General features: G+C 40.7%; 1 protein-coding gene across 5 annotated transcripts in view; it reads left to right on the top strand.

Moving 5' to 3' along the window:
* The window catches only part of il1rapl2 (interleukin 1 receptor accessory protein-like 2), a 464,293-nt gene that overhangs the window by 300,073 nt on the left and 137,347 nt on the right, over positions 1–26,873 (top strand). For all 5 annotated transcript variants that reach the window (XM_019346586.2, XM_025898426.1, XM_025898428.1 and 2 more), the window contains exons 5-6: positions 19,757–19,943; positions 20,026–20,179. In XM_019346586.2, coding sequence (XP_019202131.1) covers positions 19,757–19,943; positions 20,026–20,179 — 341 coding nt within the window. The remainder of the gene's footprint in view (positions 1–19,756; positions 19,944–20,025; positions 20,180–26,873) is intronic.

Genomic DNA, 26,873 nt, shown 5'->3' with positions numbered 1-26,873 from the left:
CATAAATATGGCCTAAACATCACTGAGTTTTGTGAAACCCAGTTAAACAAGTTCAATTAAACTAAAGTGGCCTGAACGTCCTCCGAAGGCTCTCCTTCAGAGACAGCTACTCCTCCACAAATCAAGGATCAAGTTAAGGTGGCTAACTGGGATGCCTCCTGGATGCCTGGTACGTGAGTCTTTTAGGCATGTCAAAGGTCAAATGTGTAGAGATTTAAAATGTTCCAGTGTTTGTGCAGGTCTAATATTTAGAGGCAGACTAATCCAGAGTCTGGAACCTGCAGCAGACAAGGCTATGCCACCGTGAGATTTAAGCTTAGACCTTTGAATGGATACGAATCATTTTGAACCAGACTCCTTTTTTTTTCTGGAGAATGAACAGATAAGAGCTCAGATAGGTAGGAAGCGATTTAAAATCAAAAGGTTACATTTTAAATTGGATCCTGTAAATAACATGAAGTCGGTGTGAAGGATTTCCATGTGATTAAATTGTTTAACTTTAGCATTATGCAAGTTTTTTATTCCAACTTAATCAATGATGAATAAATGTTTTACTGCAGTTGAGTCCAACTTAATTTAATTGAGTTGATCCAACCTCTGCAAATTACTTAGTCCAGCTAAAGTATTTAATGCTAACAGAAAGTCATTTATTAATATGGAAATCTGTTCCATGATTATTTTAAGTTCATTTTAAAAGCTTTTGGAGTGTTCAACAACGTCTGGAGTCTGGTTAACATAAAACTTGAATGGATTTAAAACAACTTTCACACAGCTGTCACTCCATCCATCCTCTTCCACATATATGGGGGGACTGGAGCCTATCGCAGTTATCATCATCATCATCATCATCATCATCATTGTTTCAAGTACATCCACGATATTTCTGAAAACAGGCCCATATTTCACAGATCGGATGAGCTGCTGATGCTGGATTGTAGTTGTGTTCCTTCAGGAGAGCAGTGGTTGTTGGTCAGCATCCTCTTGGCAAATTTCTGAACACAAACATCAGCCAATGTAATGTAAGCAACGTATTTAATCAGAAATTTCACCAGGTCCCTCCCTGTGTGACCTCTCACAATATTACATGCTTTGCTGTTGGAGTGATCTTTGTTGGTCGACCTCTTCTGTGGAGGGTGATGAATGTCTTTTGTTGTAAAGGCTCACCTTTTAGCACATTCACTTCACCAGATGCACCTTGTTTCTTTTCCTCACCTTTGATTGGGGGTGGTGCTTGGCCTTAATTGCACTCACCTGTCACTCGTTATATAAGGACTTGCACTCACCTACCCCTCACTCTTTCTTCACTCCCACATGGGGCGGCAGCTGAGGTGAGTTTCTCTTTGAGTCTCCTGAGTTCGCGTATTATGTTGAGTTACTTACATCATACTCTATTTCCTTTCAGAGATAGCAGTCCGTGTGTCTTTCCTTTACATTTCATTTCCATTATCCAATAAAACGACAAAACCTGCAAATGACTGATGACTGCTTAGTCTCATTCTAATCGGATGAGCCCATGATGATGACTACTTAAACCCTGAACCTTCCTACCTCCAAAACAGTCTTTCACGATCTGTCTGACTGACTGATGAAGTCAAAACTCTTTAGAAACGGTTCTCTAACGTTTGCCAGCCTGGACAAGTCTTTTCTAGGTTGTGGGAAGTTGGAGCCCCAGTTGTCATGTATAGGGCAAGAAGTGGCATCTGGTCAGAATGCCCAAGCAACACACACAGACATACAATCATCCACGCTCACATTTACAACTACTCGTTCCGTCCCACTGATACAAATTCAGAGTAATTTCACCCCTGAATTAACTGCTATTATTGTTCATATTTATGCAGAAATATAGAAAACCTCAAAGGGTTTACACACCTTTTCCTGGGGGGATAAAGGTTTAGTAAAGCCCCTTGTGTGTGTTGTAGTGGGTGGGTTTGCGAGAGGGGGTGCAGCCTAAAGGCACTGTTAAAAAAAGTATAGGTGAACAAAAGTAGAGTGACATTCCTTCTCAGGAGACAGTAACTGGAAAATAACATGACAAGACGTGAAGCAGAGAAAGAGAGATGCGCACAGGGAGGGAGCAGAAGAAATGAAGGCAGGTGGGCGGCAAGGAGAGAGAGAGAAAAGAAGGTAAAAAAAGAGTCAAGGAGAAAGTAGTTAAATTGGAGGGGTGGGGAGAGAGGGCAAATACACGGAGAGAAAAACACAGGACGGTTGATAGAGAGAAGATGGAATTATACAGAGAGATGAGGGAGAGAGTTGGAAGAGATGGAGAAATGAGTAGAGGAGAAAAGAAAAGCAAAAATCCATTTTCTCTGCAGGTATAAGGACCTCAGTAGGGAGAGAGAGCATGCAGCGACTGCCCAAGACCCTCCATACGCACACTGTGATTAGGACTATGGCACACACACACACACACATATACACACAGACATCATGTAGAAAGAAATTGATACACCCAGCAAGAGGTCTCACTTTACTTTTGAGGCTGTAGCGCTGCAGGAAAGACATTGCACCAAACCTCTATCCTGCAACACTCGGTTTTCTCTCAGACTGAGGCAGAAAAGGAATCAAAAAGTAGATGGAGACACACACACTCACACACACAGATGAAGGTGAAGAATGAGAGTGGCGGAGGACAAAATGATGGAGAGGACGACTTCGAATGAACAAAATAAGTGTTAGATAGTGAACGAGGTAGCATGAGATGAAAGATTTCATGCCTCTGGCTTTGCCCATTCTTCACTTCAACACGGCACATTAGATGGAAATGCAACGTGTTCTCTGGGAAAATGAGTAACTAGACTGGTTGAAATGCTGGCTGGCTGCCGTCTAAGTTTAAAAAAAAAGAATTGTGGTTGGCTAGCTGAGCAGTTAGGCGGATGAAAGGTTGTTTCATTTGGTGACATCCTGGCAGGACAGGCCATTTGGCTAGGTAGGGTCATTGGTGGGTCAGTCAGGTGGCACAGTGACAGGCTGATCGGCTAGCTGGTGTTTTAGCCGACTGACTGAGAACTCTGGCCAGTGCTCTGAGTTTCTGATTGCATGGTTGAATGCTGGATTGGCCGTAGGGACGGCTTGATTTGCTGGCCAACACGCTGGCTGTCTTTGGCTGTTAACTGTCTGTCTGCTGAGCAGGCATTGTTCTTGGTGTCCAGAGGTCCATGCTGTAGAACTTCCTGATGACTCAAAAACTAGCACGATTGCAATGTTGTAGATTGATGACTGATCAAACACAGAACTCGTGGTTACTGGAGCTCACGTACCACCACACAAAAAGCCAACAGTGGTTCCCCTTTAGAGTGAAGAGTGTGTATTTTTCTAGCAAAGTTATGTTTTTCGGGATCTAGTCAGGCTCAGGATAAAGACTGGAGTGACCAGAGCAGAACCAAAAACCAACCTCTTTCGCTGTTTTTTTAATCTTTTCTTTTATAATACAAATGCAAAAAAATAAAATAAAAACAAACCATTAAGTATATTGTCATCAGTTTTGAGGTATTTGTATGTAAAAAATAAAACAATAATAAATTGTTTTACTGTCTACAGCCAACATTTCTGAAAAATGCTAAGACTGACTGCAGACAGTGAAATTACTGTGTGGACTGAAATTTATATGGAATTCAGTTCAGTTTTATTTATACTGTATAGTGCCAAATCACAACAGTTGCTTCAAGGTGCTTTATATTGTAAGGTCCTAGAATAATACAGAGTAAACTCTCTGGTAGGACCAGGCTGAGGGAGGGGCAGCCATAAGAGGAGGGAACAGACACAGGTTGCATGCAAATCTATGTGCAAGTTCCCAGGACCGTAGTTTCTGGGTTAGTTTTTACCAGTACTGCCATCCATCAAATCAAGAGTTGCAGTGTGGCTGACACCTATCACAGCTGCCATCGGACTGACTGTACCAAATAATGCTGTTAATGAAATCCCACTTTCATTGCCACGGGTGATTAGATATACATCGCAACAGTGAATATTTCTGGACAGCAGTTGAAATGTGAAACATAACACTGACATTTCAAGTTGTCAGTGAATATTTTGCTCAAATCATATGAGCATAATCTGAAGAAGGCAGGGTTGAACTATCGAGACAAAAAGGGCCCATGTTGACATTTCTCCTGACAGACGACTTTTTGTGGTCTGCAAACCAAACAACAACAAAAAAACCCAACAACCCCAAAACCCTTAGAGAGGAGTTCAGGGTGAATAACTGGGCATGCAATCTGTCTGATTTCAACAATGCAGCCCTCAGCCTGAAACCCCTCTGTGACCAAACGAATGTGTACGTTTTTCTTAACCATGGCAACTTTCTTTAACTCTTTAACAAACTTTAATACAGGTGGCAGATCAATAAACACTTAGACTTGTAATTTTGGAAGGCAGTAAGTAATTCTGTGTATATTTTTTGACATATTTTTCCTGATGCCATAGCTAATGGGTGGTTGACTGCACAAAATAAATAGCTGTTTTTCTGCTGAAATTTCACCGCCATTACCCTACCTCACATCCCATCAAGCACTTTCACCTACCTGCAGTTGCTGGTGGAGTCAAATAAAAGACCAGATTCTCATTTGCAATTTCATTTTTAAATTTCTGTCGTTATGCGCACCTCTCCCTGCCACACTTTCTCTCTCAGCTATTCCCCTGTGGAAAGGCACACACACAAGAAACACACACAACGTTGTCACAAGGGTGTTTTCTAATGCCAGCCAAATGTTTAACCTTTCTCTTCATCAGATTACCAGACTCCAAGCAGGAGATAAAGACAGTGAGTGGAAAGAGGAAGAAACAAAGAGATGGAGAGAGACAGAGAGGGAGGTAAAACAACGATGGCAGTAACAAAGTAAAGAGAGAGGAGTGGGGAGTGAAATAGGTGCAGAGAAGGAGAGAACGGTCATTTGAAGTTTCTTTGGCAGTCCTCAGTGACTTGGCAGCCACTGAGTCGGCACCAGTCATTTGCCAACATGGGCTAACGTGTGCCAGTGCATGCCACGTTGAGCCAATGCCTGCTGCCCTGGCCAGTGTTTTGAAAAAAAAAGGAAAAAAAGGAAGTAAAGCCTTGGTTTTGACACTTTGATGTTCAAGGGGTTTTAAGGTGCTCTGAAATACGATGTGACTCAGTAGATTTAGAGAGGAAGGGGCTAAGGCAGGGTGAAAAGAAGGGCAGAGGAGGAAGTGTGAAAACCAAGCCACCGCTCCAGTGTTAGAAACACAACTCTGTAAAGTCTGATCCTCACAGCTTCTACAACTCTTGCCTGAGTGTCCTTCAAGTACACTTAGACTGTGATCTGCAAAGTCACTCGTTTAAGCCTCACTGAAATGATTTCAGGTCCTGGAAGTGGAAGTTTTCTTAAGATGGTACATCTTAATTATTCTTTGTTGCTGTGTGTGTTTAAATTTAACATGCAAAGTAAAAAGGAAGCACAATCAGGACCTCTCCTTATACATGTGATCACACAGAACTACCTCGCACAACCTGCACATGAAGTGCACGTGTGTAAACTGCCCCTTTATTCCATCGATTATGTATTTTTATGTTCCTATTTAGTTTACTCTTTCTGTGTACAGTGCTTTGTGACTGTTTGTCTTCAAAAAGCGTGTAATAAATTGTCAAGAGGAAGATATTTTTGTGGCTATTAGTATAATCATCATTACCATTTCATGATTGAGAGTGATGTTGCATTCAGATGTTCAAATATATTGGTATTATATTAGTCTTTATTACAGGTCCAAGAAGAACCACTTTAAACTGTGGAGTTGAATCTATAATTTTAAATGTTTTTAATGCTTCTATGATCTCAGTGTTTCTGTGTAGAGGGCAGAGACAGGAAAATACACTCTGTGCCAAAATGAGACAGGAAACACTTCTGAAAGGCTTGCAGAAGTGAAACTGAAAGCAGAGTGAGTGCAAGTTAAGAGCAGGGTGTTTTATTATGCATTTATCTTTGATTTAAGCTTTAAGTAGTTGTATTAGATTGAAACATTTGTTTTATACATTTTACATAGAAGTTAAGATCATTACACACAGGATGGCCTTAGCCTGGTTGCTTAAGCTGAGGTCAATTAAGGTGCAGCGTGTATGTGCAGACATACACACATACAGACACATATAGTAAGAGAGGTCATGACACGTACGCAGTACACAGCACGCACGCGCCCCCGCACGTGCACGCACACACATATTAGATGGACTCATTTAGGTAAGAGTTTATAACTGCAAAGTTTGGGTGCGTACGTGGTAGTCTGTTCCAGGAAGTACACCAGATGTCCCAGAAGAGAAGCGACAGCGAAGACGAGCTGGGGGAAGCACCTGGCTTCGACCCGAAGAAGATGTTCTGTTTTAAACTATGTTAAAAGTCATTGTGGTTTTGAGTTGACGTATGCTATATTAACTCTGCCTGGCAACAGAAAAGGGGGCTGTACTATCTTAACCCTATAAAACCGTGGTCTGACGATTGTAAAGCAGTTCAATACTGAATCTGAACAGTATTGGCTCCGCATATGTGTGTTCATTAAAATGCCATCTAATTTGCACCAGGCTGGATCTGTGGTTATTTTTGGATTCCCCCTCAATATTTTGAACCTTAACAAAATCTATGTATAATATATATATATATGTCTATATATCTATAGGATTTAGCTCCAGACCTCTGGAGCCCAGCCCAGTTAAGGTCAGTTTCTTGCATAAACCACTTCAAATCAACACTGGACACAAATTTAATGGTACTTTAGCTAGTTTTGAGATCCTGCAGAACACCAAAGGCCGTATGGTAAGGCACAATTTCATTACTGTCAACATAAAGTGCACCAGTGTACAATATTAAAAGCCAAAATTCCCTAAAAAAATGTACCCAAAGCTCTGCAGTCTCTTTGATCAGCAGGTTTGTGTACATATGGGAACAATAAGCACTCCAAGAGTCCAAACCTCCTCCTGGTAATTAATTTGGAAAGAATAGTTTTTTATTTACATATATTTATTTTGTTTTCTTTATTCTTTTTAAGTGTGCTTTAAGTTTGTAGTGCAGTAAAAATCAGGTAAGGGTGAAAGATGCTTACTGTGATTACACCAACATGTAGGAGTAGGTCATAGATAACAGGCACTGATGTGTAAACAACAGACATGAATAACTTGAGCTTATTATATAATATTATACTACAGTATATTTCTAACTAACTAGGCAGCTCATTCTCTTGACAATGTAAAAGTAAAAAGTGTAAAAGTGAGGTCAGAGGTCAACTGTGACATAATATTTGGATCCAAACTATAATGTGATATTTAGAATTTCCTATTTGCCTACATGTTGCCATTACAAGCAATAGCAGTTAAATAGCTCTATATAGCATTACTCTGTTGACCTTGAAGGAGAGGTCAGAGGTCAAATGTGAGGTCAGAAGTTAAATGTGACGTATTTACTTCCTATATGTTGACAGACTGCACTTGTAAGTTTTAAAGCTTTTAGTCCATTTTCAACCAATAAATGACTGAGTTGACCTTGAACACCTGATTGGATGTAAGCCAGATTTGAATGGATTATTAACACAAGCCCACTCTGCACCCCTACAAAGCTGAACGACATTTAAAACTTTTCGAGCTATCGTGTTTAAAGACAGAGCGGCATGCAAACGCTACCAGAAACATAACCTCCTTGACGGACCGACCTGACATTTAACTGAAAGAAGAACTGAGAGAAGATGAAGAAAAAATATTTTCTTAGCTCATGACAAAAAAAATAATAGTAGGGTTAAATATTTGAGTCTTTGTTTCCTTTTAAATCCCCTAAAAGCCCAACATGCTGCCCTGAGATGTCCAACAACCAACAGCTTGTTGATTTATTGGGAATCTAAAAAGTCTTTACCCATCATGAGACTTAACCCAGCCTAAATTAACACTATATTTCATTGGCTGACATTGCTGCAAGTAAAGCCTCACAGTAAAGTTTGCTTCAGCAAAAGTGATTGTGTATATCATGAAGAATGCATTACTGCCACCTGTTGATCACTGAAAACAATGTAAAAAAAAAACGTGTTAATAAAGTGAATTCACAGGTTTTTTAAAGATGTATACAAACTACACGTACATAAGAATCAAGTGCAGTATTCTGTAAATGACAGTGGAAGCGTATACACATCCAGATACTCTGTATTTACATCATGTTCACATAAACATGAACATGAACCTGATTGTGACCAGGATCAGTACATCACATGAATAATTAGAACATCACGCTTGCATAACAAACTCATTTCACAAACATGCCGAGGGATAAAAGGACTTAGTTCTGCACACGAATAATGTACATAAACACACACACACACACACACACACACACACACACACACACACACTCAGTGGAGTCACCTTGCCTAGGAGACTGCAGACACTGTTCAGACACTGTTCTCATGCTAGGTCTGTAACACAAGCTAATCCCCACACTACAGTAATAGTAGTTGTACTTTTTACTTCCTCGCTTATTTATAAAATGAAAGAACTGCAACATTTGGAACATTTAGGGGATAAAATGGAGACAATCGTTTTCATTTTTTAGCCGCACAAAATTTCCTCCCTTTCTGTTTGTAAGTGAACACATTTGTTCAGGTACATGTTTTGTATTTCTTAATTCTAGTAAGCGTGGCACAAGTGAAACTATAATCCAACGTTGTTGTTAAAGCTTTATTGGTATTTCAGCGCACAGTGGACTTCTGTTTATGACAGATTAGCCAAAATAAATCTGCAATACCAAAAAAATTGTAACATTACAGAACACAAAAATCGAAAGATGTTTTTCATGGGTTAGTGCAAGTGTAAAAATCCACTGGGAAGAAACCCAAAACACAGTGAAACATTACAATTATGTACTTTGTTCGTTCTGTGTTTTTTAATCTAGATTGGAAAACAGTGCAGTGATGATTTCAATCAGTATTTTTTCCTCTCTTACACATTGTGTGAACAAAGGTAAGATTGTTGCTTATCAGTAGTGACAGGTATTGATCTGTGCTTCACAAGTTGGGGTTGCTGACTTTTCATATCAAAGAATATTAGCGCTCCAGTGGAACACACAGATGCACACATGCTAACACAAAAATGACGGAGAGCATGAAAAAGGTGCAGCTTTACTTAAACACAAAGCACACAGCAGCCGACACAGGTACAGCGCACACGCAAAGCCAGCATGGAGCAAACGCTGTGTACCTCGAACAATTTCTGTGTGTCAGCGAGCCGACAGAGGCTGCCGCACATCTCTCTGAGTGCATGTTTGTGTCTTCTGTTTGGCAAGTGAAATGAGATTTTAATGAAGTTCCAGTTTGTTTTGATGCATTGTAGATTTTTTTTAAATCATAAAATGGCTTAAAAGGTCCTAAGGACATGTAATCGTTAAAAATGACTCACATTTGCATCTCTTCTTATTAATGAAAAGCTGTGACTTAAAAATGATAATTTTCTTACAGTGTCATTAAAAAAAATCTGTGTTAAACACTTTCTACACATAGTATTTAAGACCTCATTAAAATACAGCTTGTTGTGGCATATATATCCATATATAACCATATGACATGCACAGAAAAGTGTCGGCCCATGTGTGTGTGTGTGTGTGTGTGTGTGTGTGTGTGCGTGCGTGTGTGTGAATGTCTCAGCGTGCAGCAGTGTCCACGCTTCCTCTCTCTCGGCCTGTTAGTTAGATTGATAGTCAAATTAATCTGCAGCTCCGTCCAGGTATAAACACGCTGCCTGCTGGCCAGGATACATCCCCCTCTATTAGCTCCATAATTCAAAGCACCCTCCAGCAGCCTGCCCTGATCATAGGAGGGTAATTGCAGGAAGGGTGCGCCTGATTTATTGACGAGTTGGATATGGTGGATTACAATTTGATTTGGAGATTCATTAACGGCTCATTTAGCATTTTGTGGAACTGGAATTTGTGTCTTTTTGGGGGGTTTTTGAGACTGCTCCACAACAAGAACAAAACACATATTCTGCACAAATATGAAATATTAGCGGTCAGCCAAAGTGCAGTATGCCTGCAGTTGTTGTAGAAGTGATGCTGCCTTGCTTGAGGACACTTTGGAAGCGATTATGTAGCCTCTGACAGACGTACGGCAGTCGCTTCAAATTAAGATCAGCGTGACAATTAAGGAAAAAAGAAAACTCATTGTAGCCTAAGAACATGTGCTGTCTCTCTGCCAGTATCATAGCCTCAAACCAACATGAACATTAAGTCTTACAGTAAGTGCGACTCTACTACTTGGTAGTGTGTTGTAAAATACAGCAAAAAAACCCCAAAGCAGTATAGATTTCAGTGCGTAACTTTGACTTTGAACGATCATTTTTCAAGCAGTCTGAAGTGGTTTTATTTGCAGCTGATTTGATGTGTTTCGAGTTGAAAGAGGTTTTGGGCTCACACCTGGTATCTGTTTCACCATGACAGCACATTGCTCATTTGCTTTAATAAATGCATATAGGCAGTCATAAAAACACACATCCCCACATGTGTAAAAGTGAAATCCTATGTTTTATTCATAGCCTGTCTACCAATCCAAATAAAGGCGACCAACTGTACACTTTCCTTTGCCATGTGACAAAATAACAAGCCGCACTCAGCAGACGGTGAACGCGCACACATACACACACATGCAGGCACGTATGCAGAAGCTGTGTGTGACGTGAGCTTAATGCAAAAAATTGCTGATAATCAAAGTGTTATGACTGTCGGCTAATCACATTAGATGCAAAATGCCAGCCACAAATCTTTCCTTTCACCTTTTAAATCTCTTTTTTCACCTCATTCATTGCCAGTAAGACAGGAGGCGGCTTTGCTGGACAGATTTTGCTGGCGTTAAATTGTCAGGTCGAGCGTAATTTATTTGTAAGCCATGTTTGCTGAAACAGGTTTGCTGTGAAAGGCCTGCACGGAGCAGCAAAGGACGCACATGTAGAAAATCATCAGTGATGAAACTGTAGTTAGAGGGACCTAATATGTGTTTCCTTATTATCTGTCAAATGCATGCTGTATAGTGGCTGCATAGTGTAGTGGTTTACACATTTACCTGGCATGTGAAATACTCCACAGTGCAGTCCAGAGACTCGGATCATTTAGGAGGTGTGTCAGGAATCCGCTGTAAAAATTCAGGAGCGAATGTTTCAAATAATGAAATCCGTGAATGTACGTGTGTTTTTGTTGGTTAGAATGTCAAAGAGAGCGGGTACCCCCTAATATGGCCATCACAGCCACACACAACTATGGCTGCAACACACCTTCTATTTACACATTGTGTTTGGCTTTAAGAGGGTAAGAGGGGGTGTTTTACGGACAAATGATGAACTTCGGTGCTCCTGGGTTCCGGTAAGATAGATAATAAGGATTTTGAACTGTTAATCCAAGATTAAAATGTATGGCATTGGTAAAGAGCAGCACAGGTCACCTTTCATTTCACAGTATAAAGCATGTATGTCATGAAGTCACCCAGAGATATATTCTATAAAAAGATAATGAGATGATAGTGTTTCCTGCCCTCCTGATGTATATTCTCAACAAGCCCAAACTTGCAGTTAAAAATATTTAACTTTTATTTTAAAAATTAAATAGACTTAACTGCTGTCTTTCTGAGAATGACATGGGAAGGTGCTACATGCTGAATGTTAAGCTTATCAGCTATGGTTTGAACTTTTGGCCCATATCCACATATAAAAGTGTCTCTGAGTAATACTTTAAACTCTGATCCAACTAAGCAGGACTATTTATGACAGCTCTGGAAATACCAGTGTGTGAAAATGGAAATAACGACGATAAAATTATAAAACTGTTTGTTGATTAATGCAGAAAAATGTTTTGCGAAAGCAGACCATTCACCTTAGTGTTACGCCTGGAAATGGTGGAAAAACAGCACCCTCATGAAAAAAATAAGTGTTCCCAGATATCAGAGACATTGTCAGACAGTTTGTTTAATTAAACTTCATGCTGATCACAGTACAATGCAAACTGTACTAAAAACACATCAAATTAATGAGCAATTTTGGTTTTGCTGACTCTTTAATGTCTCATATTTGTAAAGGCTAGGAAGTAATGTCTTTATTTGTTTAGATAAAATAATCCTGTCAGTATCGCCAAATTGCACACTGAGACTAGCATGTACAGACAGTGGCAAGCCCAGGTATGGTTAATATGTCAAAAACAAATTAGGCTGCCAACATCGTGATCACGCATCCCGAGAATGATCCCGATAAACACCAGTGGTATTAGTGCTGCTTTGTGTGCCTGGAACGTGCGCACATCTCATAAAAATGAAATGACCTAAGGCTATGAAATGCAAACATATCTCTAATAAGATCTAGATGAACCTTAAATACCATCCCTGGAATCTAATCTGTAGCACTATATTGCCTCTGTTAGTCAGTGTTTCAAAATCTTTTCTCATTTCTGTGTCTTAAAGCAATTTTCTTGTCTCCTTAATAAAGTCTGCCAAAAATGTTCTTAACTCTTGACACATACTCACATTAACAGCTATCTAAAGGGCTGAGATTTGCCATTAACATCAATTATTTAGTAATATTTAGTGTGTGTAATGGGTAGAAAAAAGCTTTCTACACAATAGTAAAGAGTTTTAGTGTGCACTAGGAAATATATTTTATTGTAATGTGTTTGCATTTAGTTGGATATTTTCTGTCCCACTATGGCAAAGTCTGCTATGGAGGAAATGCTAGATAGATAGAAAGACATCGATCTATCAACTGGTCATGCGATAAAAAAAATGTGTATTTCTGACCAGTGGTGAAAACCTGCTTGTGACTGATTTGGTTAGTTGTTTGCCGGGAACACACTGACTTGTCTGCAAACACTTGCCAATTATTCTCTGAACTGTAATAAAACTGAAACAGTGAAACACAAACTGGAAATGGAGAGTGTCGCCTGTCAAACGACAGGGGTGGTTGTAGCTCAGGTGGAGCAGGTCACCTACTAACTGGAAGGTTGTTGGTTCAATCCTAGTCTGTTCCAGTCTGCATGCCAAATATCCTTGGGCAAGATACTAACCCCAGGTTGCTCTCCGATGCATCCATCGGAGTGTGAATGTGCGTATGAATGTTAGTTAGATAGCAATAAAAACTTAGAAAAAGAGCTTGTGTGATTGGGTGAATGAATGAGTTGTGTAAAGCGCTTTGAGTGCTCAGAGTAGAAAAGCGCTATATAAGGACCAGTCCATTTACCATTCAAACAGAAGAACTTTACAATGAGATGATTTGGGTTTGGACCTCCTGGTCAGTCTTTAATTCCTGTGTGACCACACGTTGGATAACCAGTTAAGAAAATGGATGAAGTTCTGATATGTTCACACGCTGGTAGCATGACATTTGCTGGAAAGCCTTAATAAAGTTTTTTTTTTTTTCAGTAATTTTAGGTGATTTGCTTTGTTTGCCACTGATCTGTGATGTGCGAACCTTTGCAAAGTTTATGTCAGTGTTTAAACAGAATGCAGGCATATGCGTGGCTTCTTCGATATGGGTAGTTTGGAGCTGCCTTTGAACAGTTTGTCCTAGCAGTCTCCATTAGGCTGGATATTTTGGCAATAAATACTATTTTGCCATTACCTAAAATAATGGATCATTCCTGGGAAGTTCATGATGTAGTCTTTTCTTTGTAAAAGTATCATTACTGAGAATTTAATCAGATGAAACAAGAAACTTAAGGGATATTATCAGCATCTGCTATTTATGTTTAACCTGAAATGAACAAAAGAAGTGGTATACATCTTTTCTCATATTATTCTAGACAAAACATAGAACGACTTATTTCCAAGCTATCAAACTGTTCTTTTAAAATATGTTTGACATATGTGAAACATACAGGAACAATAATAGCTGGTTGTTCATACTCTGTCTAATGAAATGTCTCCTGACCAATAAGAGAGCAAGGCCTTAAAAACATGGACATATTTAGGAAGGAAAAGTATGAAATTGATCTGAAGGATGTTTGATTTCCAGTTTATTGGAATTCTTTTTGAAAGAAACCAATTAATTGACACAAGACATGACTATACCTGTTCACGAATATACACTATTATTTTATCTTTTCTTGGTTCATCCCTCTATTTTTTCTGCTTCATCTCCTTCTGGTTTAATTTGTAATTTCCGAGACTTCTTGTAATTTCTTGAACAAAGGCCATGGACACATTTTAATTAGATGTGGATTATAATGAGGTTTTCCTGGACGTGTTGGATATCAATTTCATACAGTAGAGCATGTTCTTTCTCCTCTAATAATCTCAAATACAGTATATTCACGGTTGGTTATTACTTATTTGCCCTGCAGGTAAATGGCAATGGAAAAAAAAAAACCTACCCCCTGAATATCTAATTATGATAACTTCATAATTCCAGCTGCAGTGACTTTTTTTTGTTGGTACAGCAAACCAAAAACGTGTACGACTCTAACTTGTAGCACATTAAATAGACAAATGTCTTTAACTTCAGGGGCATTTTCACTAACAAAGCAATTTAAATGTATTCACATAGCGCCAGATATGAACACACACCCACACACGTACCAACAATTTGCATTTATAAGAGGCGCACAGCATGTGCTAAATGCTTCTGACACAGCGTTTGCATTGCGGTCTAATTGAATCATCATGTTTACAGTGCGATATGCATAATACATTCTTCTTTAGATAGTTGTTGTTTTCACAGTTTAGCGCCAGGCTTCTGGTGTTCGGGTTGAAAGGGGAATGGGGGAGAGCTTTTGACAAAGCCTGATAGAAAGTGAAAAACAGGGAAATGTGGAAAGACAGCAAAGAGAGAGAGGACAGTTCCGCTTCAGTTCATCTCAATCCAAAATGCATTACTGGCATGAATGTATAGAACAAAATCATCAAAGCTACAAGATTAAAGCATGTTTTGAACATAAGATCCATTTGTGGGAAGTGTTTATGAATGTATAGATGTGAGGCAGAGCACGTGTGTGTGTGTGCATATATACATATAGATATTTAATTCAAGTATTTCGCCACACATTGATAGTACCCGTGGTAGTGCACACGAGCCGCAATCCTCATTTATTGCACAATAAATGAGGATTGCGGCTCGTGTGCACTACCACAGGCAGGGACATAGCGACAGTTATCGATGATGCAAGAAGGCAGCAAACAGTGCCGTTTTGCTAGCAGCAGCTGGCAACACAGAGAAACGTATGAGGTGTTTTTTGACGTCAGTGCTGAGACGTTCCAGCTCTAGCGCTCCCAATTCGTCCCACTTTTCAGGATCTCTCTGACATCATATTTAAATGCACTGGGTAACATTATGCATCGTGACTGAGAGTCATCAACATCAACGTTAGTGTTGATGACTCTCAGCCACGATGCACGGGTGCATTTTAAAGGGAACCAGCTCGGTATTTTGCTTCTTTGACTCTTTTCTATTCTCTGTCGGAAGATGGTTGTTTTAACCCCAAATCTCTAAAACGGTAATTTCTTCATTTTGGTTAGACCTTGCCTTTTTTCTGCAAAACACCTGGTACACAATGAACTCACTGACAGTAGCTTTACCAACTTACTGTAAAGATATAGGCTAAATGTGTTAAACAAGCTGATGTAGCCTCTTTAATCTGCCTGCTCTGATGCCACTTTTAGACATATAAAAACAGCTAACAAGGGTTAATATAATTATAAAGAATAGCTTAGCTACATTGTACAGTAAAAAAGCCCATTGCGTTTCCTAAAAATGTTGTAACAGCTATAGTAAGTTGGTCTGATTATCAGTTCAATGTTGATCAGGATGGAACAAGCACATTTTGGTATTGGTCTAAAAAAAAGAAGTCTTACCTGTTGTCACTGTTGTCCTTTCTTCTTTAGGAAAAACAAACTTAACTTACTCAAATTAAAGAAGCCTTTTTGGTGTACTTTAACCCTGTAATATCAGGAGATCATTAAATTATGAATGACAGATAGAAAGCGCTTACATAGAAAAAGCATAGAAAAAAGTGCTTGCGTGATTAGGTGAAAGAGGCAAGTTGTCTCATGACCATCTGACAGAACGCTTTAATCAGTTCAGCTGTCTAAACAGTTGGTCAACAGCTCACATTTTTCTCAAGCTGTACTCCTGTAAAGCCAGTCTGAACATGTGTTTACACTTCAAGTCTATTTCTGTCATTTATGGGCTCAAATACAGGTGACCTGGAGCTCACCTTGCCTGAAACACATCCTTTTTAGGGACATATGGAGCTCTGGGATTACTGCTGCTCTCCTACTGACGTGCTCCTGTCCTTGCACCTGTTGACACAGTGCTGGAGTAGAAATCATTTGCGCTGATACTGTCCATATCTTTCTTTTTATTTAGCTATTTGGTCTTTTTTATTAAATTATACATAAAGGGTGATATATTTTTTTTATGTTAGCTGATTAAGTAGCTAATATGAAAGTGAAAACAAATCCCCAAAAATAAGAAGGGTTAGTAAAAGACTGAATTATATCTGATTGAGACAAAAAGACAGAGAGGGACAGAAAAGTCAGAGAAGCGTATAGGATAAGGTAACCGAATCACTGGAGGAGAAAACAAGATGCTGCAGGCTGGAGATAGATTGATGAGGAGTAGAAAAAACTGGGGGATGGATGGATAAAAAGCTTTCCAGGCCTCTAGTTCAATGCTCAGTGGTCTTGGTTAGGTCAATGACAAAAATCCAGAGTCCACTGTAAGACACACACACACACACACACACACACACACACACACACCCATTGTCCCTTAACTACAACCTCTCACCTAAGTGGATCTAAACCACTTATCCCATCAATGCTGTGTGTGTGTGTGTGTGTGTGTGTGTGTGTGTGTGTGTGTTGGGCGGGGTATGTGCATGAGGGAGTAAGACTAAGAGATCAATGCGCTGTTTTGTGTTTGGAGGTGAACTTGGGAGAGCACACATAGCAAAGTCTGCCCACACACAACCACAAAACCACACACACCAACAATTACAATCACCTTGAGCAGATATTAAGACTTCAAATCGAAAGCGATGTTGAAAGCGCGTTGCATCACGCACATGAAAACAAACTTCAAAGTTCGCTTGTTTTGTTTCATTAGAAAAATTTGGCTCAAGGACACGCTGTCACACATGGCGTTATGACGGCAGCATGTAACTGTGAGCTGTAACCTCCGATGTCTCGCTAGCACAAATAACAACACCCATTTTATCAACACAGTCCACAGAGCCTACCTGTCTTCGAGGTAATTGCTTCGGCTCTGTTTTTGCACATCTGCTGCAACAGGGAGCTGCATGCTAATTGCAGCAGGTGTGAAAAAGCAGGGCAGGGGTAAACCTTACAGAGTGGACGGGCTTCTGGACTGAGCTGGGAAACATTGTATTTGTCTAGAAACTACTGTACGAAGTGGGCTGGGGTTTATCCCTTTGGGGCAGAGCAGCAAGCTTTTGCAGTCCCTCTGGCTTCTATTATTTGTTTCTAATGTTATTCTCTTCCTTCCCTTCCTCTTACTTTTCTGTCCCCCTGTATCTGACATCATGTGCTAACGCTGGTCTTTGTCTTTTTGTCTAAGTTACTTCTATTTCGGTTAATTCCTGTTTTACTCTGACAGTTTTCTCAAATCTTGTTTTTGCTCTAGTTCCCTTCCTGTCTTGTCATTGTTTGCTCTGTCCTCATTAGCTTCACCTGTGTTTGACTGCTATCACCTCCACCCAATCAGGCCTCTGTGTAGTCTTGTGTTTCCCTTTGTCCTTGACAGATTGTATATTTTCCTCCCACGTGCTTCAGTGTTTCTCATCTTCATCTCCAGTCATCTGGAGCATCTGGATTTTAGTTTATCAGCTTTTTAATAAAGCTTGCACTATCTATGTCCACAGAGCCTGTGTCTAAAACTCCTTTATAGTTACTTTAGTCACTAGTAGACTGTCAATTTTAGTTGCACCGGCACAAGTTATACTTTGAAGGTGAATGGAGATTGCATGGAAGGCACTAACTTGCAAACTGTGGCAATCTCCTAACAACCAAAGCAACTGCAAGGAGGTTATTAGTGCAGTACTGTATAGCTGTCTGTGACTATTGTTATACTGTTAACCTATTGGAAAGTCACAGAGTACACACTCTTCTCTAGCAACCAGTGTTTATCAGGGTGACACAATTCAATCTCTACATCAACATTAAAGGGCTTCAGTAGTTGATTTCACAGTAACTGCTAGCTTCTAGCAACCTCCAGCGACTAATCGCATCATATAAACATGACCAGTGATTGCCAGGTTGTCACCAACTCACCTCGATACCTGTGTCAGTATGACCTCACTTGTCCTTCAGGTGTTTTGTATTGAAACAAGTAACATGCTGCTTTTGGAAATGAAGGCATTCGAGGTTTTAAAACCCCAAACGAGTATCTGCAAGATGCTAAATGCTAATAGCGTTCTCTGTGCTTGCTTTATAAACAACGTCTTTTGCACGCTAACCAAAATTTAGCTTCTAGAGAGGCTGCTCCCTGATATTGTTGTCATAAAGATAAAAGTTAACATGTGCAGGAGTGCTCTGGATCCGAGTAATATCTTTGCAGAAACACCCCAAGCAGTCAGTTTTGAGTCAGTTTCATAAATGCACACAGTGGTACATTGTTACATATTCATTGACAGTTTTGTCCACTGTGCAGTGGTATTACGGGCTATTTGTTAATAATAATTTAAAAACAAAAGGATTTATGTAATTCAAACTCATTAGTCATGTAAAATGCCACGTCAGGAGAAGGAAATTCAACATAATCATCATTAATCACAGGCTCTGGTCACTTATCGTACCGTATTGAAATATTAATGTGGAGAACAGCTACAGGTGTGAATATCGTGCAGCTTGATATTAAATAGTCAGGCCTCTGAAGAATAATCCACTTGTAGGCTCTAAATGCAGCAGCTCTGTCTCTGCGCTACTCATCAGTTGTTGTGTGAGGTGACTGACGTGACAGTTTTCTTTAAAAGAAAGCAGATGCAGTTCGCTTGTTTTGCTCCTTGGTTGACAGTAGAATGCTGGTAACCACAAAGGCTGATACTTTGTTTCTAAGTGACTCTATTTGTCATTCAGTAGTACTAAACACTACCATTTACCCTTTGTTGTCAAGGATGGATCCTGACAGTTTAATCTTAGTTTTTTTTTAAACAAACCATGTCATAAATCTGTAATAGGAATCATATAATTATGTCAATTTTTTCTAATTTCTTTCCTTTAAAATGTTTGATTTTAAAGTGTATTTTATTTGTAGAGCACCAGTTCTCAAGTCCAGTTATCTTTGCTCATTGCGATCTGCAAGGATGAAGCCAATGTATGGCAATGCTTTTTATGAAATCTTTTGTTTAGTATGATGGAGTTTGTAAAACCGCTTATTTATTGCCAGTTCCTTGAATGGTGTCAGTGAAAAGCTGGGATGTCAAAGGGCCTATAATTTAACCAGAAATAACCAGATCATTACCAAAGGCTCCACCCTGCATTCCCACCAGAAAATAGCTCTGTTTGACACAGACTGTAAGACTTTGACTGTTTGAGTCTCGGCGTTGGACAAATGGTTGAATGACTCATGTCACTGTTGTAGCTAACTTTTGAATGGATAAACAAGTCAGCTAAAAACAAACCCACTCAGATTGATTTCAGGTTGCTTGAATTGCCTTAGAAACAACTGCATAGATGGGTTATATTTGTGATGTCAAGTGGTCTCTTTTCTCAACAACTCTGAGAAAGATGTCAACATGCAGTGATACAGAATACCTTTTTTATGTTATATTTGTAATCTGTTTAGGAACTCCACATACTGCATGAAAGTGTCCATGTCGATGACGGTGGAGGAGAGCGATGAGGGAAAATGCTTCAGTAGCAAAATCCGCCATCTGGAGAAAGCTGAGATAACCCACAGCAAAATGATCCACTGTCCTGATATAGAAGACTATTTGGCTCCATATAAACAACCGCAGATGACCTGGTACAAGGTATGGCATGAACGCAGAAAAGTTTTTATGAGTCTTCTGTTTAAGGTTGCGACTGATCTATTCTGCCTATGTCTCCTGTTAGGAGTGTGAGCTGGTTGAATGGAGAAGCTCCATCATTGTTAACACCACACATATTTGGATACCTGAGATAGAGGAGGGAGACGGGGGAAATTACACCTGTGAATTGCAGTATGGATCCAGATTGGTGCGAAGGACAACGCAACTCAAAGTCACAGGTAGGACACAATGAATGGATGCAGATGGGATACAGTCCAAGAGACTGGTCACCAGTCCACTGGCAACTTTCGGTTGCTTTTGGTGTATTACCAACCAGTTGGCAATGGATTTCTAGAGGCTGCTGTTGTTGAGGATACTGCACTTAAAACTGTTATTCTGTTATTTCTTTGCTAACACATTGCTGCGGTTGCCTGTATTTTCCATAGAAGACCACGCACTAACCGCTGAGCAACGGGAAAACTGGAAAAAGTGCAACACAAACTGGAAAAGGAGAATGTTCATAAAAATGGCGCCTTACTCTGAAACCAACATAGTTTAACAGACACACCTTTTACTTTGAAGGCAAGGGTCTCCATTTCTGGTTTGCATTGCTCTTTTCATGGTTTCACTACAACTTAAACTAGGTGCAATGGCAGCCATGGACTCCCACACAGCACTTGTCAATGGGTCAGGAAATAAACTGATTTGTAATTACAAGCGGGTCACTGACTGACCTCAGGTGTACTTGGCTAGGGCTTTAGCAACTGAGCAACTGCCAACAACCTCCAGCATCCACTCACAACGTCCACTCATTTTTCCCTAGCGACCAGTGGCTGTCTGGCAATCACCAGTTAACCTCTAGACCAGGGGTCCCCAATCCCAGTCCGCGAGGGCCGGTGTCCCTGCAGGTTTTAGATGTGTCTGTGATCCATCACAGCTGATTTAAATGGATAAATTACCTCCTCAACATGTCTTGGAGTTTTCCAGAGGCCTGGTAATGAACTAATCATGTGATTCAGGTGTGTTGACCCAGGGTGAGATCTAACACCTGCAGGGACACCGGCCCTCGTGGACTGGGATTGGGGACCCCTACTCTAGGCTTTAGGGTTAGGCCTCTAGATCTAAAGGCCTAGGCATATAGAGTTAAGAATATGCATCAAATTCTGTCAAGAGGACTTCTGCCTGGAAGAGAATGGACAAGAGTCAAGAGCGCAGCTACTGGGTATCAAAATCATTTTCCAACCTCTAACAAGTATAAAGCTGATTTTTTAAGTATGTCCACAGCACCAGGAAGAAAGAACACCAGACTGCAGCATACAAACATAAAATAGCTGGAAAATCTTATGTATTAAACCACTAATCATATTTAACTGCAGATTTAAATTATATATTTAGTACATTAATGACTAACCTCGTATTGTGGATGGATTATCTCAGTTGTTCTCCTGACTGAAGTTTGGTCCGTTTACAGCATCCTGCCATGCGATTGCATTTGTCCCTAACCATCAGGAACCCTCACGTTAACTTTTATTGAGTGGAAAAAAGTTAGCGTTCATCCTCCAGCTTCACTGTGTTTATGCTATGCTAACATAGCTGTGTGGCTAGCGATCACGTAGCACATCATTATATACCAGCTAGCCCAACTTCAGTAACCCTACAAACATCACTGCTGTTTAGTTTTCTGTCTTCGTTTATGTTGGAAGTGATAGCAGAGCTGTACGTTTGAATGTTTCAGAAATCTCTCAGTCAGAACATGCTATATCATGTTAAGGTGGAAGCTAGCGAGCTAACTTCCTGCTAACTTCTAACTCTGTTAAATTTAATAAATTCTGTTTTCATGGATGCCTGGATGTTAAACTTAATTGTTACACCTGGTAAAGCAGCAACGCTGATCATTTTATTAAAGATGAAAGAATTTAGACAGTTTTTAACTCTCAGTGATGCTGCAGTGTTCGTTTGACTTTGGGACCTGAATTGAGTTTGGACCTGAAAACAGCTAATGACGTCAGACTTAAAGACCAGATCGGACTACGTGCCGTTGACTAGACCCAATATCATAATCTATTACTAGTTACTAGTTATTACTAGTTATTACTAGTCTGTCACTTGTTATTGTTTAGATTTAATATATTTATCTTTGCACAAGTGCAAACTAGAAAGCAGCAGTGGACCTAAAACTGAGCATGGTAGAGCATCACACATTAAATGAGCAACAGTGGGTGAGAAATAAAAGCAATATGGACTATTGAATATGGTTGTAGAGAACATAACGGATGGGACGGGCAGGGATATATATCACTAAAGCTTTGCCAGCTACTGCTTTGCAGTGCCAGCATGTGACTGGAAAGGCACTGTGTGCCTGTTGGGTCAGGAATACATAGTATTTGGTATTGTACTGGACATATTTTCTATTGCATTTTTTTGAAGAATTGTAGAATTGATGAATTACCGTTCCATGGATTTGGGGTCAGCTGACTACCAACAGAAAAAGCAAGTGGACTTAAAATATGGTCAGAATATGTACTCTGCTTCCTTTTAATATACAATGGATCCCTCAGTGACTCCAGAGCATCCATTACTTTGACAGATCCCTCGACTCAGCAATACATCATTCATCATTACTACAGCACTTTTAAAGTTTCTTTGAATGCACATTTCAGATCTACGCTAAAACAACGGACTACATTCCTGGTATCATTTTGTATATTTGTATTAAACTTTGAATATTTAAAGCTTCAGTTGCTTTTGACTTAACTTTCCCTCAGCAGAAACATCTGCTCCGTGCTGTTATGTCTTTAAGCTTTCTTCCATCTGCACTTTTGTTATGTGTGTGAGTGAGCGAGTGTTTTGGGAGGAGGGTTGCAGTCCTGCTTGTGTTTTGTTGCTGTGTCATGTGACATATGCAGTCGGTCTCTATGAGCCACACACTGTGCTAATTTTGTCCTTGCACACATTCTTAAACGTGTGCTTTGCCTTTGCTTTGTGCATTGTGATATTATTTGCATTCTGACACTCGTATACACATGAAGAAAACACAGTCTAGAACACTTACTGCTCCATGTTACTTATATTTTGAATCCCAGAACCAAATTCAGTGCCCCTCTCAACTCGCATTTCTTCCTATAGTTCAGATGCACAGCTTCCTCTTGCAGTGTAGGGCTGAAATGAACAGGCAGTACTACATTTCTTGTGTTTGCTGTTGTTGAAGGGGTTAGTTTCTATTGCACGCATTGTTGAACTGTCAGATTAGACCATATCTTAGGTTCTGACAATCAGTTTAACAGTGAAATCAGATATGAGCCTTTTACTCCAGCTTGAAGAAAAAGAGTCATATCTGTGTTGCAAGAGCTCAATAGTTGGACCATATGTTAAACAAAGGAAGTTAAAAATTCCAGTTTTTGAGGTGTTGTCTAAAACCCAAATAAAACATACATCAAGAAGGATGTTAAAATGATGCTAGTGAGTATTTTATCACTGTGTTAAACTTGTACAGACCCACGGTGAGACATCTACACTTCCCCGAAACATTATGATGCTTTTTTTAATTAGCTCACAGAATGAAGTTTGGTGCACATTGGGAAGACATTTTGCTTTCCCCGATTCACATTAGAGTAGTCATCAAAGGAATCTGACTTTCTTTCTATACTTGCTGTTTTCTCTGTCATTTTCAGTCCAGTTTATGTAGTTGGACCCGATTTTTGTTTGCTAAGCCTTTTAACACTATCCTATGAATAATTCAAGCATAAAAAGGTGACCTAAGGGATAAACCAATGTTGTGTGTACACATAACATACAACCAATCACTCTGTCAGAGAACCAATTTTAGGTTGTACATTTAGATAATTTATTACTACTGTCCTGTTAGAAAAATAATTCTTTAGTTGAAAGTTTGAAAATTGCCAAAGATAACACAGTCTGACATAAAATCTTATGGATCAACAAGATGATTACCAAAGAGCTATTAGCTAGAAACGTGGCATGTCTTTATGATGTGCAGTGTGTACTTAGAAAATTAAGGAAACTGGACAAGTGGAGGGGAAAAGCAAAACTGTCTACAGCACATGAACAACATCTGATGGTCAGATGCATCTGGCACTTCAGTTGATCCATCTATTGTTCACAAAATTGGTCATAACTTAAAAGATTGATAGAACTGTAAAACTCTTGTTGGCTTATATAATGTATTTAAGTATATTTTTACACATTTCAGTAAATCACTGCATCTATTTGCTCATTTTTCTAGCAAAGCATAAAAACAAATGAGGGTTGGCCAAAGACGTTCTTGTGTATCCTGATTACACAGTGTAGAGGTAAAACAGCTTTGATTATTTCCCCCAGATTCTAATGGAGCAGACGTGAGCCAGCCTCATGTGAGAGTGGTCTGACTGTGGCCATAACCAGGGATGGCCTATATAAGATATACTACTATATTGTTGTGGTAATCTTGTGAGAGCAGGCTCACTCATGCAGAAAGAGCATTCAGGAGACATCTTGCGTAGAAGCATTTATTGCAGCATGCTCAGCCGAGGAGAACAGAATGCAGTATTATGGGTTGATGTAAAGGACCTGTCCACTGTGGGAGCTATCCTGATAAAAGGGCGCATGTACTTTCATTTTTATTTATTCACTTCTTGACACAGACAGTGCCCACTGACAAACTGAAAAAAATCACATATAATAAAAATGAGTTAGTAGTCCTATAACCTCGACTTCATTGTCCCTGGCCAGTTCTTCAAACTGCAACCTGAAATTGGAATAAATTTGGGTGCATTGCTCATTCCTCTCTGCCTTTGTCACTCTCACAGACGCAGCTATGTGGCAGCAAAGACATGCTAACTACGCCAGTTTTTTTTCCTAAGGAGTTCTGTAGGTCTTTGGTGTCTCCACACAGATGCTGAGTCATTACGCCGTTCCTCTATAACCCTGTCTGAGAGATAATTTCTCCACATATACCATTAGACAGCTCAGGTTTTCTCTATGGATGAAAGTAAATACAAAGTGTACTGTGAAGTTTTCAAATATTTCAAGGAAACTTAAAGTAAGTTCTGAAAAGAAACCTATTGCTAACACAACGCAGTTTATGAAGAAACTCAAAGTGAATTCCAGCTTGATTGAAGTTTAGAGTGAACGACGTGTAAAGGAAAAGTGAGACCTACTACTGTTGCAAGGCATTTTTAAGCATAAATGGTGAGATTTAGTTAATGAGCTAATATATAAACAATCAAATAACAGTGAGTCCACAGGAGCAAAACAAAAAAAATTGCCAGAACTTTTGCTGTAAGTTCACACATCGTGTAGTTTCACTGCTCTGGGCCACTAAAGGTCAAAGTGGGCTGTATGTGGCCCACGATGTAAAAGCAGTTTGACATTCCTGTGTTATGATTTAATGTTGTCAGTGTTTTGTTTTATGTTATATTTAAGGATTTGTTCTCGTTTCCTGTTTTATTGTGCAGGTCTGCGTCTCATGTGAGTGTGTTCAGTTTTACCTCTGTCTCGTCTTGTTGATTATTCCCAGCTGTGTTCCCCACCTGTGTGCAATCTCCCTGTGTTTCCCTGTGTGTATTTAAGTCGCGTCCTCTGTCTTTGTAGTTTGGCTGGTCCGTCTGTGTATCCACCATGTCTCATCCGTGTGTTTCCCTGCTGCCCAACCGTCATCTGTTTTCTGCTCGCTGTTATTTGTGTTCAGGTTTGTGTTTCTGTTCAGGGTCAGTAGTTTAGTTTTCCCAGTATAGTTTAGTTCTCCGTTCACCATTTTGTCCATCTCTTTTGTTGTGTTTGCCTTAGTGGCACCAGCCATTTTTAGCCAACCTGGTTGTCCTTTTTAAGATAAAGCCTCTTCTCACCCACAACCTGGTATTCATCTTCTTTTATGTTGCGGCCTTGAGCCGGGTCGTAACAGAAATGGGGGCTCATCCGGGATCCATCTGTTTTCGCTGGAGGGTCCGAGGGACCGCTTCAGCAATCCGTCGTCGCTGGAGGGTCCGAGGGACCGCTTCAGCATTCGTCTGCCTTCGCTGGAGGGTCCGAGGGACCGCTTCAGCATTCGTCTGCCTTCGCTGGAGGGTCCCGAGGGACCGCTTCAGCGTTCGTCTGCCTTCGCTGGAGGGTCCCGAGGGACCGCTTCAGCATTCGTCTGCCTTCACTGGAGGGTCCAAGGGGCCTGTCCAGCATTCATTCGTCTCCGCTGGAGGGTCCGAGGGACCGCTTCAGCCTTCGTCTGTCTTCGCTGGAGGGTCCAAGGGGCCTGTCCAGCCTTCGTCTGTCTTCGCTGGAGGGTCCGAGGGACCGCTTCAGCATTCGTCTGCCTTCACTGGAGGGTCCGAGGGACCGCTTCAGCCTTCCGTCTCCGCTGGAGGGTCCAAGGGGCCTGTCCAGCCTTCATTCGTCTCCGCTGGAGGGTCCGAGGGACTGCTTCAGCCTTCCGTCTTCACTGGAGGGTCCAAGGGGCCTGTCCAGCCTTCATTCGCCTCCGCTAGAGGGTCCAAGGGGCCTGTCCAGCCAACATTCGTCTTCGCTGGAGGGTCCGAGGGGCCTGTCCAGCCTTCGTCCGTCTCCGCTGGAGGGTCCGAGGGACCGCTTCAGCATTCGTCCGTCTTCACTGGAGGGTCCGAGGGACCGCTTCAGCCTTCCGTTTCCGCTGGAGGGGTCCAAGGGGCCTGTCCAGCCAACATTCGTCACCGCTGGAGGGTCCGAGGGGCCTGTCCAGCCTTCGTCCGTCTCCGCTGGAGGGTCCGAGGGACCGCTTCAGCCTTCCGTTTCCGCTGGAGGGGTCCAAGGGGCCTGTCCAGCCAACATTCGTCTTCGCTGGAGGGTCCGAAGGGCCTGTCCAGCCTTCGTCCGTCTCCGCTGGAGGGTCCGAGGGACCGCTTCAGCATTCATCCGTCTTCGCTGGAGGGTCCGAGGGACCGCTTCAGCATTCTGTTTCAGCTGGAG

This window comes from Oreochromis niloticus, linkage group LG2 (genome assembly GCF_001858045.2).
Source record: "Oreochromis niloticus isolate F11D_XX linkage group LG2, O_niloticus_UMD_NMBU, whole genome shotgun sequence".
In the NCBI taxonomy this organism is placed as follows: domain Eukaryota; kingdom Metazoa; phylum Chordata; class Actinopteri; order Cichliformes; family Cichlidae; genus Oreochromis; species Oreochromis niloticus.
Note: the sequence above shows the minus strand (reverse complement) of the source record. Positions and strands in the feature narration are given on the sequence as shown.